The sequence below is a fragment of the Eulemur rufifrons genome, chromosome 6 (genome assembly GCF_041146395.1).
Source record: "Eulemur rufifrons isolate Redbay chromosome 6, OSU_ERuf_1, whole genome shotgun sequence".
NCBI lineage: Eukaryota > Metazoa > Chordata > Mammalia > Primates > Lemuridae > Eulemur > Eulemur rufifrons.
Window position 1 is genome coordinate 51,766,228 of NC_090988.1, and position 17,931 is coordinate 51,784,158.

At 53.1% G+C, this 17,931-nt stretch overlaps 1 protein-coding gene across 1 annotated transcript; it reads right to left on the reverse strand.

Moving 5' to 3' along the window:
* Positions 1-162: 162 nt before the first annotated feature.
* On the reverse strand, positions 163-14,881 carry MOGAT2 (monoacylglycerol O-acyltransferase 2). The gene is made up of 6 exons (XM_069469233.1): positions 14,791-14,881; positions 12,603-12,781; positions 3,063-3,267; positions 2,573-2,747; positions 1,775-1,974; positions 163-317 (listed from the first exon to the last, which is right to left on the reverse strand). The coding sequence occupies exons 1-6, from the start codon at positions 14,879-14,881 to the stop codon at positions 163-165; spliced, it is 1,005 nt and encodes a 334-aa protein (XP_069325334.1).
* Positions 14,882-17,931: the final 3,050 nt, after the last annotated feature.

The following is a 17,931-nucleotide window of genomic DNA, read 5'->3' on the forward strand; positions in this document are numbered from 1 at the left end:
CTTGTGGCCTGACATTGGTTGCATTTGCAGGAGTTTGGGAAGGCTCTGAAGATATGTCCAACAAACGCTTCCAGAAAGCCTTCTCAGATCACAGCACCTCCTGCCGGGCCCTCTGATGCTGGCCCTTCCCTTTGGGGCAGCCCTTCCTCTGGCTGGAGGTGCTCAGCAGAATTCCAGGTGTTGGTCAGAGGGGATATTGAACTTGAGCTTGTGGGCCTCAAAGAGGTTGCACAGCTCCTTGATATAGCGCTGGTGCAGCTGGTTCACCTCCTCCTCTGAGGGCTGCAGCGTCTTCTGCACCTCAATGGGCTTCCCCACTGCAAGGCACAGAGGTGGACAGTGGCCCAGAGTGGGGACTGCTGGAATCACAGGAGCCTTTGGGGCAGGTGCCCACCCCCATGGTCATCCCCACAGGAAAGCACTCTTTCTGCCATCCGTTTGAACCCTAATTTCAGGAAACGGATTTTAAGATGTCAGGGCAACTCTAAGATTCTGATAGGATAACACCAGTAGGATAATACCCTACTTCAATGTGCCAGGTACTTCACATGTGTTATATTCTTTGATCTTATGGGGATAAAAACCCATCATTATTCCTATTTAACAGGTAATGCAAGGAGGCTCAGAGAGGTTAAGTAACTCATTCAAGGTCACATAGCCAGGGAGAACCACTCCCAGGTTTTAAACCCCAGGAGTATGCCTTTCACCTTCAGGCTGCATGATTCGGGGAGTCTAAGATGCCATGATTGGAAGTGCCTGTATTTCTAGGATGGGGCAGGTTATATAGCCCAGGCATCTCTTCATCCCCTGACACACCGCCATGCTGACCTGCAGGCCTCCCACCCCATTCTAGGGAGGAATCAGGAAGGCCCTAACCAACCGTCTTTTTGTGGTTCTGCCTGGCTGGGGTCGGGGGGCAGCTCCCCTGCCCTCTCCTCTTCAGAATAACTCTGTAGGCAGTAGCAGTATTAAAATTCATGAAAATATCACCACACGATACAGGGAAGGTCATTATGTAGGGGTGTACCAAGTCTGTGCTCAACTAACAAATAAATGGATGGATGGAGATGAGATGAATGGACCTCTCTATATACATTTTGTCAGAGGATCCTAGTTGAAATCTAAAAAGGCAAAAGCGGCATCCAAATAGCTGAAAAAGTTGATGTTAAGTCTATGCTATAAAGCCCATGCCCATTTCTTATAGGAATATCCCTCAGGCTCTAAATCAAAGCCTATTGATGGTCACTTTACACACAATTTTAATATACTTGGAATGCGCTTCCCTGGTATCCACCTTCTCCAAAGAAGCCTCATTAGATCCTCTGAGATAGAATTAAACCCTCCTTCTCTGGCATGATAAAAAGTCAGATAGATCCTGATTCAAATCTCAACTTTGTTATTCAAAGGCAGTGTGATCTTTTGGAAGTTATTTAACTTCTCTGAGTCTGTTTGTCGTCAATGAAATGGGGACAATAATCCCTGCCTCAGAGGTTGTTAGGACAAACTGAGCCGCTTCACGTGAGGCAGCCAGTGCAGTGCCTGGCACACAGCAGGTGCTCAGCAATCAGCAATGACCATTGCTTTTTGTGCCTCTGCTATAGTTCTGCCCCCACACTGGGTTAGCGTGAGCTGCTTGTGTGTGTGTTTCCCAGGCTAGAACGTGAGCTCCATGAGGGCAGGGTTGTGTCTGGCCCTTTTCCATGTCCCTTTGCAGTACACAGCCCAGGTCTCTATCCTTGTAGCCTATCCCCTCCCAGGCTGGGTCTTGACTCACCCACAGTGGTGATGGGCCGGCGGTAGGGCATGAGACCAAAGCTGTACTGGAAGATGCCACGGCCGTGGAATAGTGGGAAGGAGATACCCATGATCTTCTGCAGCCGGTTCTGGACACAGCGCAACCAGGAACCAGAAGGGTTCTCAACCTGCTCAAACAGGTCATTCTCCCCAAAGGAGAAGATCGGCACCAGGGGTACCCTGGAGGGAAACAGGAGAGGAGAGGAGAGGGCATGCAGGAGGCCCCAGAGGAGGCACAAGCTGAAAGCTCACCTAGCTTCCTGCAGGGACTCAGCAATCAGGAGGTGGAACACAGGACAGAGCCCTAGGCTGGAAGTAGGGGACTTGCACGGCCCACTCCCTGGCCTTGGGCAGGTCCCTCCCAGGGCCACAACTTCTCAGTTGCACCATGACAGGTGGACCAGAATACTTCAGAGAGTTCTCCCAGATATAAAAATCTGCATTTTTTTTCTCAAAGATGCTTCACCCCAAGATGGGAAAACAGTTCTGCAATATGCCCCAAATCCTGTTCTTCCAGATCCCATCGGTTTCTGGTCTAGTACCAGCTTTGGGGAATATGTCCATTCCTACCTAGGCCCTTTGATCACCCAGTCTCCTTTGTGTAAACTTTTCTAGGTATTTGGGCATGAAAACGCCAAAATATAATCTTCATTGTGAATGGACGGAGAATCTCCCTGCCAAAATAGAACCCGCATTACTCTCTGCCGTCTTCCCACCAAAACACAATCCTTGTCAATCTCCGGCTGAACTCAGAGTGCTCTTCCCAGAGGCTTGATACCCGTGTGTCAGGGCGAGCCTGATGAAGCCCTTGCGGTTCCGCAGTAACAGGGTGAAGCCTCCAGGCCTGGCATCTAGTGCCTCCTGGGCACCCCCTATAACGATGGCCAGCAAGTTCCCGCCGCCCTTCCTGGTCAGAACGTAAGCAGCGCTCTCCTTTTCTGATGTGACCAGCCCTGGAGAGAGAGGAAGGTGGATCAGGTATGGGGCGAGGGAGCAGGGACTGCGAGGCTGGGTGTAGCCCAAGAAGGGGATCACCAGCCACACCCACAGAGGCCAGGGGTACCCCCGCTGCACCCCACTCCCGCTGGGAGTTCCCTGAGTCCTCTTCCTCCTCCAGACCTCCTCACTGGGCTCCATGCCCAGCAAGGTGCTCTCCTGCTGCGCATGCTCTCGGAAAAAGTACAGAACTGCTGGCAGCCCTCCCTAAAGCTCCTCCTCCCACATCCCCAGCCTCCTCTTCCTGAGCTCCCCGGGGTGGGGAGACTCACCCGAGGTCATAATGTAATCCCTGAAGAAGGGGACCCGGAACCACAGGGTCAGCATCATCAGATGGGGGCGGATACCCGGGAAGAGCGACGAGAAGCCTGTGCTCTCGGTGCACAGGTTGAGAAAGGCTCCAACCGCCAGGACCCCGTGGGGGTGCACGCCCGCAATGTAGTTCCGGGAGGGGTCCAGCTCAGCCGTCCGGACCAGCTGCAGGGACGGCCACCTGGTGAGCCGGGGCTGGGCCTGAGTGCCACAACCCTGACTCTGCCACTCACTGTGTGACCTGGGGAAGCCCGTCTCTGAGCCTCGGGGTCTTCATCCGTATGTCTGACCGCCCTGGGTCCTTACGGAGGTTCAGGTACGGTGTGCGACTGCACCTGGCCATAGATGCCGTGGTGCTGGCTGTGCCACGGACTCGACACTGGCTTCGGACGGATTGCTTCCCTCTGAGGCCCCTCATCCGTAAAATGTCACTACAGTATTTGTCCCCGTGCTTGCCAACTGCGGGGGCTGCTGAGCAGCTCAGGTAGGATGGTGCCTGGAATTCCCAAGACTGCCGGACGCCATACACCGTGAAGGCATCGAAGGGCCACACGGGGGCGCCACCGCGCCGGAAGAGCCTCATTAGCGCTCAGCACCGCCCTCCGCACCCGAGGGTTCCCAGTCCGCGGATGCAACCAGCCTCCGGCGCAAAATATTCGGAAAAAAACAACGGATGATTGTGTTCGTACTGAACATGTACGGCTTTTTTCCTTGATTGTTCCCTAAACAGTACAGTATAGCAAATATTTCCATAGCATTTACACTGTATCAGGTATCGTAAGTAACCTAGGGATGGTTTAGAGTATGGGAGGGTGTGCTTAGGTTATATGCAAATCCGATGCTATTTTATGTCACGGTTTTGAGCATCTTGGATTTTGCTATCTACAGGGGTCCTGGAACCAATCCCCCACAGATGCCGAGGGACGACTACAAGAAAACTTGGCCCTTCAGACCTGGGAGCAGCATCCCTAGGCTGCATCAGGAGCGGATTCCTGTTGGGTTGAGCGCGCAGACCAGGAGGCTGGCTGTGGTCCCGTTCACCCCTGCACCATGCAAGCGTCTCCCCCTGAGGCTCTCTGTCCCGCTTTCGCCACATCTTCATTGCCCTTTGTCCACTCTTAACCCTGCCAGTGCAGCGACTTGCCCGGGCCTGCGGCGTGGAGCAACGCGCACCAGACACCGCAGATTGAGTGGGGGAGAGAGCTGCTGTCAGCAGCAGCTCCTGGGTGAAGTGGGAGGAAGGTGGGGGGCGGGGCTGAGTTAACAAACGCTGCTCCCGGCTGGTCCCTGGACAGGCTGTGGTGCCAGGTAGCTGAGTCTGCAAAAATTACTGCTGTGGGCGGCGACTGTGGGGGTGGGGGCGACCAATCCTTTCCCCACTCCACTAGGAACTGCGGGGCCTACCCCTTTCAGTGCCCTGTGCTCTGGGAGCCCTGGCCATCAGAGTCCACAGGGCCCCTGACCTCGCATCCAGTCCCCTGGCAGGAGGCTCCCTGATAGGCCTGCCCTGCCCTGTGATTCAGGACCTGGGCAGCCTTCTTAACCGCTTCAGCATTGACACGCTGAAAGTTCTTCCTGTCAGCAAGCTGCAGATTTCGGTTGGTGACTCCTGGAGCATTCTTACTGCTTGCTGCCTTAGGGGCCGCAGAGGCCTGCCTGCCCTCCCTCAGAGCAGCCTGCAGGCATCAACAGTGTCCTGAGCCCGTCTGCCCCATCCAGGCTTGACAGCTCCATCTTCTCCTGCCCACCTGGACATGGCCTCTGCAGTCCCCTGCCACAAGCCCTCCAGGTTACCCACTGACCCTTTGCAGAAGGGCTACAAGGACTACAGGTGGAGGGACAATTGCCTTCCCAGACAAGGACAAACCTCTTCACTTCATAGGTACTAGACATGAAAATGTAGACAGAGCAGAGCAGTCCCTGGTTATGCTCACTGGGAAAGGTACTTCCTCAGGAAGCCACGTGGGGGCGTTTCTTTAAACATATACCTTGCTCCATGCACTGAAACACTTGCTTACATTTTCATTCACTGCTAGTGGGAAGGTAATTTTGTACCTCCGGAAGGGCAATTTGACAACATCTATCGAAACCAAAAAACACAACTGACCTTTTAACCCAGCAAATCCACCGCTGAGGAATTTAGCCAACAGAATTTCTCACACTTGTGCAAAATGCCATCTGAACAAGGCTACTTTACTAGAGCATCATGCTTTGGTAATATCAAAAACCTGGCATCCACTCAAATGTATATCAACAGGGCCTCTTTAGACAAATTGTGAAACATCCATATGTGTTGCTATGGCCACAGAGAAGTGTGAAGCAGCCCTTCCTATCTTGATAGGGAAGATGGCCGTGACAGCTTATTAGGTGAAAAAGCAAGAACCAGGACAATGCATGCAAAACATTGCAACTGTGCAGAGAAAGGAAAATTACATTTGCTTGTATATGGATACAACAGACACGGCTAGTCACAGTTGCCTCTGAGGACAGGAACTGGGGAGACGGGAAGTGAAATAGGGTGAGGATTTTTCAGACCTACCCTTTTGTCCCCTTTTGATTTTTTTTTTTTTTTTTTTTTTTTTTGTGACACTCCAGCTAGAATGCAGTGGCATCCTTATGGCTCACAGCAACCTCAAACTCCTGGGCTCAAGTGATCCTCCTGCCTCAGCCTCCCAAGTAGCTGGGACTACAGGCATGTGAAACCCCGCCCAGCTATTTTTTTTGGGTGGGGGGCGGGGAAGAAATGAGATCTCGCTCAGGCTGATGTTTAACTCCAGGCCTCAAGCAATCCTACCACTTCGGCCTCCTAAAGTGCTAGGATTACAGGCATGGGCCACTGTACTTGGCCCCTTTTTGAATTTTGAACAAGAATGTATTACTTCCTTTAAATAAATCAGCAAATGAATGAATATTCCCTTAATAAAAAAGCACTCGTGTATAGAGAAATATCCTGGTGAGTGTGAGGGCCTGTGCCCACACAAGTGAGCCAGCATTAGCCCAAGTATCTACATGCATGTATCCCGTGTGTGCACTGTGGGGCCATCACTGGGCCACCTCCCCAGATGTGGTCTCTACTGGTATTTTTCTGTACTAACCTCTTCTACCTGTCCCTGTGCCCAAATCTATCACAACACCACTGTGAAGATTGGAGACCACATGTCCGATGCATGTCTGTGTCCCCAGCATGGGCCTGGAACAGAGGAGATGCTCTGGAAATAGTATGGAATGAGGGAAGGAAGAAATGAACCCAGTGGATGAGGCTGATCCAGCCTGCTGCAGAGGAAGGCTCCCTGACCTCAATCCTGTCCCGACATGTCACCAGGGTTCCACTAGTGGGGAAAGAGCCCTGAGCTGGAAGTCAGGAGACCCAGGTTCTGCCTCAGGCTTATCACATGACCTTCACCAAGTCCCTGTCCCACAAGCCTCAGGTGTCTCTCTGTTCCACAGGATGGTGACAACGCCTCCCTAGCAGGCTTGCTACCAGGGTTCAGATGAGGTAAAGGAAGAGAAGGGGAAGGTGTGTGAGGTGCCATGGTCTCCATCTGGCTCCTTCAGTTCTGTGGAGCACAGATGGATGGATGTCTGGGGAAACCCTGGCTGGGTGCAAGCCCCAGCGGGTGGGGAGGGCCACTGGGAAGTGGGGGCTCAAGAAGGTGACAGTGAGGTCGCTATGTTCTGGGGGTTGCTATTTTTTTTGATTGATGTAATTCATATACCATAAAATTCACCCTTTTAAAGTGTGCAGTTCAGTGGTTTTGGTATATTTAAAAGGTGCGTAACCATCACCACTATGCAATTCCAGAGCATTTTCATCACCCCAAAAGGAAACCTCTACCCATTAGTACTCATTCCCCCTCTCCCCAGCCCCTGACAACCACTAATCTACTTTCTGTCTCCATAGATTTGCCTGTTCTGGACGTTTCACATAAATGGAGTCATATAACATGTGCCCTTTGTGTCTGGCTTCTGTCACTTAGCATGTGTGCAGGGTTCATCCATGTTGTAGCATGTGTCAGCACTGCATTCCTTTTAGGACTGAATACTATTCCATTACATGGATATGCCACATTTTGTTTGTCCATGCATCAATCAATGGACATTTGAGTTATTTCCATTGCAAATAACGTGGCCATGAACACTTGTGTACAAGTCTTTGTGTGGACATGTTTTAATTCTTGCGGGGTGTGTTGTGCTACTTTTAACCCAAGACCCTCCTCGGTCCCTGCCCAGAAGATCACAGCACACTGCACAGGGCTCCTGGGGAGAGGGCACCTGGACCTGGGTGGGAGGGGGGACAGTGAGGGGCTGTGTCTCTACCCAGGCCCATCTCTCCTCAAATGACCTCGTGTCCTCAAACATCCGTGGAACAACCAGGAGCCTCAAGAGCCAGTGTCTTGATGTTCCTTCATGGTTCACAAAGCAGCCACACCAGCAGCTTAACACTCGCCCAGCCCTGGGGAGGCTGGCTGTGGAGCTACAGGCCTGTTTGACAGTGGAGCAAACTAGATACAGAGGGATTAAGCGACTTGCCAAAGCCACACAGATGACTCGGGTCTGAGTTCTGCCATCTCCTGCAGAGAGTGTCAGAGAGAGCCAGCGGGCCAGGAAGCCTTTGTTCCAGACCCAGGGAGACATCCCGACACTCAGAACTATCTTTGGGGCCTTTTCCTTTCTAGTCAAACTTGGAAGGCCCCCAGCCCTCCTCTCCCAGGAGAAAGCAGCTGCCGCAGCAATACCTGCCTTGCGCTGCTCTTGGGCTGGCGCAGGGAGGGCCTGTTCATGGCCTATTTATGTACCTAGATTACTCGGCAGGTTAAAAATGCTGGGCAAGCAAGGTCTGATTCTGGAACTTTCCCAGGGAATTCAGATACACATCAAAGTTTGAGAATCACTGCTCTAACCAAAGGAATCCCCTTCTAGGTTCAGGTGGTTGGCTGTGTGTGTGTGTGTGTGTGTGTGTGTGTGTCTAGGGACTGGGGTACTTCCCTGTCTCCTCCCACGCGGCCGGCTAGACAGAAAGGCTTGGATACTCCCCCTGGCACCGGCCATAATTCCCCGTGTGGCCCTGTGCCAGGCTTTCGCCTCCCCAGGCCACTCAGTGGCTAAGTTCTCAGCCGGCCTCTCACCCTGTCACAGTCACACACTCACTGAACACCCACAAACACTTTCCCTGGAGTCTAAGATGCACCTTCCCATCACCCCGATTTTAAACATTTTGAAATCAGGATACATCTTGCAATTCTAACTGGAAGACTTTTTTTTTCTTAGCAGTGCATAAAATACTGGTATGTTTTACCATTGAGGATATCTTAGAAACACAGTAAGTGCCAGGCCCTGAGGGCTGGAAAGAGTGCCAGAGGTGGCAAACACTCCCAGCACCTTCTATATGCCAGGCACCTTGCGTACACCAACTTGTTTTATCCTCCATCAACTCTGTGAGGGAAGTATTGGATCATTGCCCGCATTTAACAGATGAGGAAACTGAGTCACAAGTCATTAACTTGCTCTGGGTCACACAGTCAGTAAACAGGCAGAGTTGGGGTTTGATCGCAGCAGTCCAGCTCCACGTGTGTATACAGCAGGCTGTGGTGCCCTGCAGGGGTCCCTAAGTGAAAGGTGGGCGGGCTGATGGGGTACGAGGGTGCACTCCTAGTAAGAGCACCAGCACAGGTAATAGGGCTCGTGCCTGGCAACTCAGATGGCAAAGGGAGGACAGGCAGGTGAGGGGTGGGCAGGGCCCCAGAGTGCAGGGACTTGCAGACTGTGGCGAAATTAGATTTTATTCTAAGAGCCATGGAAGTCACTACTGCTGATTTATCACTTTATGAGGATTATTCTGGCCGCAGAAAGGAGGAGGGACTGCAGGGGGTGTTGGCAGAAGCGGAGCCCAGATAAAAAGATGACTGCAGTCAGGACTTTGCTGGACGGGAGGAGTTGGCAGGGGCAGAGCTACTGGTATTGAGTGGGTACATGCCAGGGGTGCAGACAGCCCCCACAGCAAAGGAGGGCATGGCCCCAACATTACTGGTGCCCAGGTGGAGAAAGCCCCCGGAGAGCTGCCTGGCTGGGGGCACAGTGGAAGTCAAGAGGGTGGGAAGCCCTCAGTCCCTGTGGGGCTGCCCTAGGGTGGAGGGGACAGCTGTGCTCTGTGTCAGTTCCCCCAACTATGGCAGAGGAAGGACTTCTGGGAGGGTCCCTAGAGACAGGTCCCAGCTCTGTGTGAAGGAAGACCTTCTTACAGCCAGTGCCTTCCCATAATGAAGGAAGCTATCTCAGGAGGAAGGGCGCATCCTAGACTGCGTAATCTAGAGTCCTGTCCTGGGTGACAGCTGGCCACCTGAGGCCCACTGACTCAGGCTAAGAGACCCCAGTGTGCTGAGGGCGGGGGCTGGAGGTAGGGCACTAAGTCCCTAGTGATGCCTGGCAGGCTGCAGAACTGAGGGTTCGTCCCAGGAGTGGGTACGTGGGTGGGTGGGGACGGGGGGGGGTGTCCTACACTGCCCCAAGCCTGGCTCTGACAATGACCAGCACTATGAGGGCAGCATTTCCTGATACCCGGTCCCAGCCCTGGCCACAGTATTTGGTCCCTCCTAAGGCCTTGGCCTGTGTAGACCGTTTGCTTGGGATGGTGAAATCTTCACGGTGGGGGAACCCAGCTCATGGGTGGGTCTTCAGCATGAGGGGGAACAGCCTCCTACACAAAACCTTGCCTGATGCTCCACCATTAGCTCCTTAGGAAGCTGACTAGGTGACTTCAGAAAGCTCCAAGGTCCAAAAAACGATTTCTGAATTTTGCTTGAAATCCCACCATCAGCCAGTAGTTCATAAGATCTCAGTAAGAACTCATAAAAGCTCAGAAATCACCATGTGGAGTGCAGAGGTTTGTGAATGTCAGGGTAGCTCAGCAGAACTGGGGCTCCTTACCTTCTGCTCACCCACATACCTGCAGGGCCTGCCCAATAAAGGTGCCTGGATGGGTGGGAGGGTCTCCTAGGAGGACTTGCAGAACTGAGGCTGCAGGCACCCAGCCTAGGACCCGCAAGTCTATGTAAACATCCTCTCTCCCTCTGCTGGCTACTCCTGGTACTGCCCACCCTTGGCAGGCGGCGCTGCAAGGGGCCTGCAGTGTGCGATAATCCTGCACGTAGGATTTCTGCCAATCAAGGCCAGCGTCCCACCAGGGCCAACAATGCCCAGGTTGGGAAACCTTCCTTAAGAGCCACCTGGCTGGGGAAGGAGCAGAAAGGACAGTGGAGAGGGGAGGGGCACGGAGCTGCCTCAGTATCATATCTGCCAGACCTGTGACTGGAAACACTCAGGTGTGAAGGGGGCCACATGCTGTCCTTTGGAGGCCCTGGGCTGCCTGGGGGACACCCCTGGAGAACGTTCAGTTGAGCAGCCCCAGTTCTGTGGCATGGTTTCCGCTGGGCTCCGCCATCTGACCCTGAGGACCTCCCAGCCTCACCTGCAGGTGTCCCTTCTGCCTTAGTCACGCTGCATGTCAGGCTGGGGCTCAGGACCTGCACCGTGGCAAGCTTCTGGGCCTGCACTTGTGCACGTCCCTGTGTAGGTCGCCTTTCTTTCCCAGCGAGCCCAGGATTCAGCTCACAAGTTGGAGGAGAGACCAGAGGCAGAAGCTACAAAGCTCTACCAGAGGCCAGAACCTGCTTAAGGTTTTCTTGCCTTGGTACCTGATGCCCCATACGCCTTGCCTGGCTGGCCACAGCACATTTTCCCAGGGAAACTATGACCTTCCCAGCACAGAAGAGGGATCCCTGGGCTGGAAAGAGGAGAGGCAGGGAAGGGAGTTCAGAATCTCAAAGCTCAGAGGTCCTGGGGCGGGACGGGGGACTCTGCCCATGACGTGCCCATGGCTGCTCTTAGGACCCAGCAAGCCCTGCTTGTCTTTGCTGACAAGGCCCTGGAGGAAGCCCTGTGGAGGAAGCACATATGACGGGTGTGGAAGACTGACCCCGCCTGGACCCCCCAGGCTAGGTCTTGCTCTGCCTGTCAATATCTACCACCTACCACCCTTCATGAGCATGGCAGTCCCTGCCAGCAGCTTCCTGCCCTCTGCCCGGCCTGCCCCACCCTTGCCCTTTGCCCTGCAGGCCCTGCTCACTGGGGTGCTAGAGGCTCCTGCATTCCTGTTGTTACCCAGACTTTGCTAGTCCTTCTTGGCCCCAGGACTCTCCAAGGGGAGCAAGGCAGGAGCCGATTCTGCCTCTGAGTCCCCAAGACTCGGGCAAGTGTTTAATTTCTGTGGGCTTGTTTCCTCCACCCCTTCCCCTTCATCAGCGGGGGACCTGATTTCTGGGGAGGCAGGAAGATGAGTGGGCTGGGAGAAGCCACACAGGTGTGCAGGTCAGAGCAGCAAGGCTCTAGGCCGTCAGAGTCCTCCCCAGATTTGCGGTCACATCCAAGGCTCCTCAGAGTCCCTGCTGACCCAGCAAAATAGTACTAGCTATTCTACTAGTTTACAGAAAAACTGCAAGGCGCTTTACCTGCTTCTTCTCACTGAATCCACACAGCCCAGTGAGGTGTGTGGCATCATCTCCATTGTACATGTGAGGAAGCTGAGGCTCAGAGAGGCTGTGTGACTTACCAAGGTCATCCAGCTGCTGTGGTGTATGTGGCAGAGCTGGGACCAGAATCTAGTCTGTCCAGCTCCAGAGGCCATACCCTGTACTTCTCGCCTGGTTCCAGAGAGGACCACCTGCCTGTGCCTGCCCCTCTCCGTGTCCCGCTGCCTCCCCCATCCTATTTCCCATGGCCAATAAGCCATCTCTGCCCGGCGGCTTAGATCAAGGGTTTAGTCTGCCTAAGAGTCAGTTGAAGGGACCAAAAGTTCTGTTCACTCAAACCCAGGGATCTGTTCTGCTCTGGACCAACCTTCAAGTTCCAGAGCCAAGTGTCCGCAATGACCACAAGGTGACATGAGTAAGAACGACAGAGATTTGGAGGCACTCACAGGAGGAGGGGTCAGTCTGCTTATTAGCTATGTGGGGAAACTGAGCCCCAGAATGGGACAGGGCTTTGCCCAGGAGAGCAGCTCAGGGCTCTCTCCGGTTCCTTTACCCATAGTCACAATGTACGAACTTTAAACTCCGTACACACGCTTGCTGTGTGACCTTGGTAACACCCCGTCCTTCTGTCAGTCTCCTCATCTGATGAATTTAAGTGTGGGGTTAGACGGTCTCTCAGGACCTGTAAGTTACCTTCACCCCCAAACCTGGGCTATGATGGGTCTGTAGCTTTAAGGCACATGTGTTCCACCCTACCTGCCCCACAGAGCTCCCGCAAATCCCGTGCGCTCATCAGTCCTCAAGTGAGCCCCACATCCCTACAGATGGGAAACCACATCCAAGGACAGCTGGACTCTTCCCCAGACCACATGGTGGCGGAAGCCTCCTGCCTCCCAGCCCAGTATCCTGTCACTGCACTCAGGGCCACACCCCGGACAGCTCCTCTCCCCCACCCCAGCCAGCCCCAGCACTCACCGAGACGGGGAAATAGTCCCTCATGTACTTCCATATGGCACAGCACCTGAAGGCCTGGATGCGCCTGCCCCCCTGCCGCGGCTTGTCTATGTCCACGTACCACCAGGCCGCGTACAGGACGGCGAGGACCCAGAATCTTGTAAACAGGAGGCCTATGAAGCCCACAGTGCAGATCTGGGCTGGGGAGGGAAGCAGGAGCTGTCAGGGGACAGAGGGCTGAGGGCAAGGCAGGTGACACAGCCCAGACTGAGCTCTGCCCATTTTCCCAGCACAAGCAGCACTGTCCTATCCAGCCCTTGCCCCCAGGAGGAAAGGAGCCACTTTCTAGGCCTTCAAGGAGGAGATGAAGGCCCCGAGAGGGAATGCAGCCAGCCCAGTGTCACCCTGGGAGCATGGGTTTGAGCCCAGGTGGGCCTGACTTCAAAGCTCATTTTTTTCCAGTAAACCAGGCTGCTTTATTCACTCCATCTCCCCTGCCCTCCCTCCCTCTCCCCAGTAAGGTCCTCTGCATTCACCAAGCACCCAATAAATGGTGACAACTCATTGGATTAACTGTTCTAGTTTCCATCTTTCAGGATCTCAGAGCAAAGGGAGACCCTTTTCTGTCCAGCCATCTTTCTGTCCATCCTCTGCCCCATATCACCAAAGATAAATCCAGCCAGGTCCCTCCTCTTGTTCAAGCCCTTCCGTGACTTCCTTATAACTTCCAGCACAGTCCAGAGAGCTCGGCCTGGCGTTCAGCCTCCCCAGAGCTGGCCCTGTCCCCTCCTGCTCTGCCTCCCCACTTCCCCCAACACACCCAGTGTTCAGTGTCCTTAAAACTCCCTGAGCTCTGTTTCCTTTACTGCCAATGCCCTTGTTGTTGAAAGGGGAGGTAGGAAGAGGCCAACCCCTGGCCACCCCAGGGGTGACGGTGCAGCAGGGCCGGGACCAGCCCCAGTGTGGAATTCTCCTCTGATCTATGCTTTCGCGGTCCTTGCTGCAGGTGAATCCTTAATTTCTCTGCTTAGCTGTGTAATGGGGAGAGCCAGGGGTATTTAAGATGTTTAACAACCATTAGAACAGAGACACAGATCAGTTAGAAGGGATTCCAGGGCAGGGGCATGAAGGGCCTACTTTGCTAGGCATGAATCCTTTAGCTACACAATTGCGGGGAGACTCTGAGAGAGCACCTGTGTGTGTGTGCGCATACACGTGTGTGTGAAATGGCTGTCAATCAATGTGTACAGACTACGTCAACATTTTCACAACCAGCACAATGGTATGTGTGTAGAGGCTGAGCCCTAGGCCCGGGGTGGCAGTTCTTACCCAGCGTGGGGCCAGCAGATGACATGAAGAATCCCACATACTCCCACTCGCTCTCCCTTCCCAATCCACAGCCCTAGGCCTTCCTCAAAAATATTCCTTTCAGCAGAGCTGGAGTTTAGGCAAGGGTGACCTCTTAGGCCACAAATCCATAGGATGGGGTGGGTGAGGGGATAGACCATGTCCCCTGTGTGAGCCCAGCCCAGGGGCCAGGCCACATCTGTGCGGGGCAAAGGTAAGCACATTTCCTCATTTCCTCCACAACAGCCCTGTGAGGCCGGCATCATTATCCCCATTCTGCAGATGACAAGGTAGAGGCTCGGAGAGGTCGGGCATGGGTCGGCTACAATCATGGACCTGGTCAGTCGTCCAGACAGGATCTGACCATGGGTCTGCCTGGAACCGGGCGCGCACTCCCCGGTCCACTCTCAGCCTGCACCTTTTCTCCCCCTCGTGTTCCTGTTCTTCCCTGTTCCTCTCTCCCTACCACCAGTCCCAGTTCCTTCCTCTCTGGAAGGACAGAAGGAAATCCCTCCTCTCTGAGCTGCCTGGAACTTTCTCACTGTCACCCAGAGGCTTCCCCACACCACCCGTCAGCCTATGCATTGGTCTCTGTCCAAGTGGCAAGCTAGAACCCACAGCACAGCCCAGGAAAGTTAAGTAACCCACCCAAAGCCACAGGCAATGGCTTCTATCCCACCCCAACCCCAAAAGGCTTCTGGCAGGCTGAGGAGGTCTCTCAGGGCAGGGGCTCTGAGTGCAGCAAAGCCCCCCTGTAGGACAAATGTCATTCTACCATCAATGTGCTGTGTGCACCTGGCGTGGCTGCTCTGCCCCATCCAGGTGCCGAGGTCTCCCATCCCCCAGCGGCAGCCCACCTTACCCAAAGCCAAGAAGGAGAAGACCCACTGTAGGACTGCGAAGGTCTGTAGCCTGTGCTCCCACGGCACAGACAAGGGTGCAAACTCCACCATGCTGGCCTGTCTGCCTCTCTCCTGCAGCTTCTCCAAGCACTTCTCCGCTTCTCCAAGCTCTGCTGTGGCCTGAGGCACACACCGGTTTTTGTTCTTCCTGCCCAAGGTTGCACAGGCCTGGAGGGGAGGGTGCCACACCCTGCCTAGCCCAGCCCAGCCCCAAGGCCTCCCTGCCCTCACTGAGGCAGGGACCTGTTTCCTAGAAGAAACCTTTGAATCCACCCGGCTGACTGCAGTAGAAAGAGTTGTACAGACTTTATCAGGCTCCTCAGGCAATGCCTTATCTGCCAGGCCACCTTCCTCTATTTGTTCACATCTTGTCCTTCCTTCCTTCCTATCACTTGGCACCCGTGAAGCCCCAAGTATAATGCGCTCTCATCACCTTCCCACTCACTCAGTGACAGGCCCCAACTCTTGTCTCCTCTCCTGCCATGTCCATTGCAACCCCTCCACGCATATGCTGTAAGAGCTGCCATCTAAACACCCTGACTCCACCATCTTCTCCCACTCCTGCCCCATTTCTCCACGCACCTACACAGCAAAACTCTTGGAAGAGCTCTGTATGCCGTGCCTTGCCAACCTCACCTCCCATCTGTCCTCCCCTACTCCACACTTCAGATACCACCATTTCAAGAAACTGCCCTGGGCAAGTTCACCAATGACCTCCATGCTGCTAAATCCAGTAGTCAATTCTCAGGTCTTATCCTGACCTATCAGTGCCTCACACACGGTTGATCACTCCCTCTTTTTGGAAACCCTTTGGCCTATGGACACCATGTTCTCCCAGTTTTCTTCCTAGCTCTCTGGCTCCTCCTTCCGGGTCCCCTTTAAGGGCTGTAATCCTTTGCCAGACTAAATGTTTTAGTCCCTTCTTCCAGCCTCTGTCCTTGGAGCTTCTCTCCTCTCTACACACTCATGCTCTTGGAGATCTCATCCATGTTTACGGCCTAGTATTCTATCTACACAGTGAGAATTTCCAAATCTGCATCTCTAGCTCTGACCTCTTCCTGGGGCTCTGAACTTGGATATCTGGGTGGCTACTTGACATCTGCACTTGAATGCCTGATAGACATCTCCATCCTGGCACATCTAAAGCTGAACGTGATTTCCCCCACTTGCCATGCCAGTTCCTCCTCTGCTTTTCTGCATCTCAGGAAAGGGTAACTCCACTGACCAGTTGCTCAGGCCACAGCCTGGGTCACACTAGGTTCTTTCTGTTCCTTCCATCCACACCTATCAGTCACCATGTCCTGTTGGTTCTTTGAATTCTCCTTGTATATGTAAGGTTTTTGGATAGGCCGGCCAGAGAAAGACAGACGAGCAGAGTTGAAAGGGATAAGTAAAGAGGCTTTATTGGAGCGCTCCTGAGTGAGGGTAACGGGTCCCAAAAGAGTGGGGCCCGGGCGAGGTTCTCAGGTCCCGGGGGAGAGGGGCCTGAGAAGTCGCACCACCCAGAAGTCTTGTGTGGGCTTATATATGTTTTAGAGCTGGGGGATGGGGGTCTTTTGGCACGAAGAGTTAGGAATTTTCCTTTAAGGTTTTAGGGTGGGTATTGAGAACTAGGAGGGGCTGGTGGTATGTACGGATTCCAGGAACTGAGACCCTTATCAGGGTAATCATCCAGGTGTGGCTATTCTTTAACTTAGCTGGGCCCTGCAGGCATTGTTTTCAGCAGGTCTCGTGGGCTTCTTCTTTTTTCATTAGGGAGGGGAGGGTGCCCGCCACCAGCCTTACAATCTCTAGAGAGAGAGAGAGAGACAGGGTCCCGCTCTGTCACCCAGGCTGGAGTGCAGTGGTATGATCACAGCTCACTGCAACCTTGAACTTCTGGGCTCAAGAGATACTCCTGGCTCAGCCTCCTAAGTAGCTGGGACTACAGGTACAAAAAAAACTTTTTTTGTAGAGACAGAGTCTTGCTATGTTGCCCAGGCTGGTAAAGCTCTCCTTTTTAAATGTAAACTTTGAATTGAAGCATATAATACACACAGAAAAACATGCAAATCATATGTCCAGTGTGATGCATTTGCACAAAGTGGAAGTTACGACCACCCTGATCAACAAACAGAACATGACTAGCACTCCTTCTGACCTTGCCAGCCACTACTGTCCTCCCTGGAGGTACCACCACCTTCACCTCTGTTTTTGAACTTCATAGAAAGTGAATGGTGTAGTATATTCTCTCTTGATACTGGCTTATTTGGCTCAAGATCACATTTTTGAGAGTCACTCACGTCATGTGTATCTGTAGTGCATTTGTTCTCATTGCTGTATGGTATTTCATTTGTGAATGTGCCACAATTTACCCATTTTACTGCTCATGGACATTTGGGCTGTCACCTGTTTCTGGCTATTACGAATTGTGCTGCCATGAGCATTCTCCTATGTGCCTTTCAGGGCACATTTCTACACACTTCTGTTGGGTATGTGCCCGGGAATAGGCTTGATGGGTCTCACAGTGTATGTCTATATAGTTTTCCAAAAGGGCTGGACAAATTACATTCCCGTATGAGAATTCTGCCTGCTGCACATCCTCCTCCACACTGCAACCATTGTAGTGAGTGTGTAGTGGCACTTCATTGTAGTTAGAGTATTTTCCCAAAAACTAATATGGTGGAGCACATTTTCATATGTTTCCTGGCCATTTGGATGTCATTTTCTGTGACGTTCTTGTTCTATCTAGTCTTTTGTTGATTTAAGCAGCTCTTGAATTGAAAAGCTGCTCTCCACCTCCATGGCCTGACTCCAGCTTGCTCACTGGTCTCTCTGTCACTCTGTACCCCTAGTCTCCTCTCGCAATCTCAACACTGCCCAGGGGGCTGCTGGGTCTAAGAGTATGTGAATGTTCAGGTTCGGGACTAGTGCCAAACTGTTTTCCAAAATGGTACACCAACTCACACTCGCCCCGGGAGTATACGAGAGACGTCCGTGGATCCGCATCCTCTCTGACACTGGGTGTGGTCAGACTTATTTTTTGCTAGGATGTAAAATCATATCTTGTTTCAGTCTTGATTGGCGTTTCCTGATCACTAATGTTGAAAATCTCCTCATTT

Coding starts and splice junctions, on each gene's coding strand:
- MOGAT2 (XM_069469233.1), bottom strand. CDS start 14,881: ATGGTGGAGTTTGCACCCTTGTCTGTGCCGTGGGAGCACAGGCTACAG. Junction 12,782..14,790: donor CTTCTCCTTCTTGGCTTTGG/GTAAGGTGGGCT, acceptor TTCCCTCCCCAG/CCCAGATCTGCACTGTGGGC. Junction 318..1,774: donor CCGGCCCATCACCACTGTGG/GTGAGTCAAGAC, acceptor TGTGCCTTGCAG/TGGGGAAGCCCATTGAGGTG.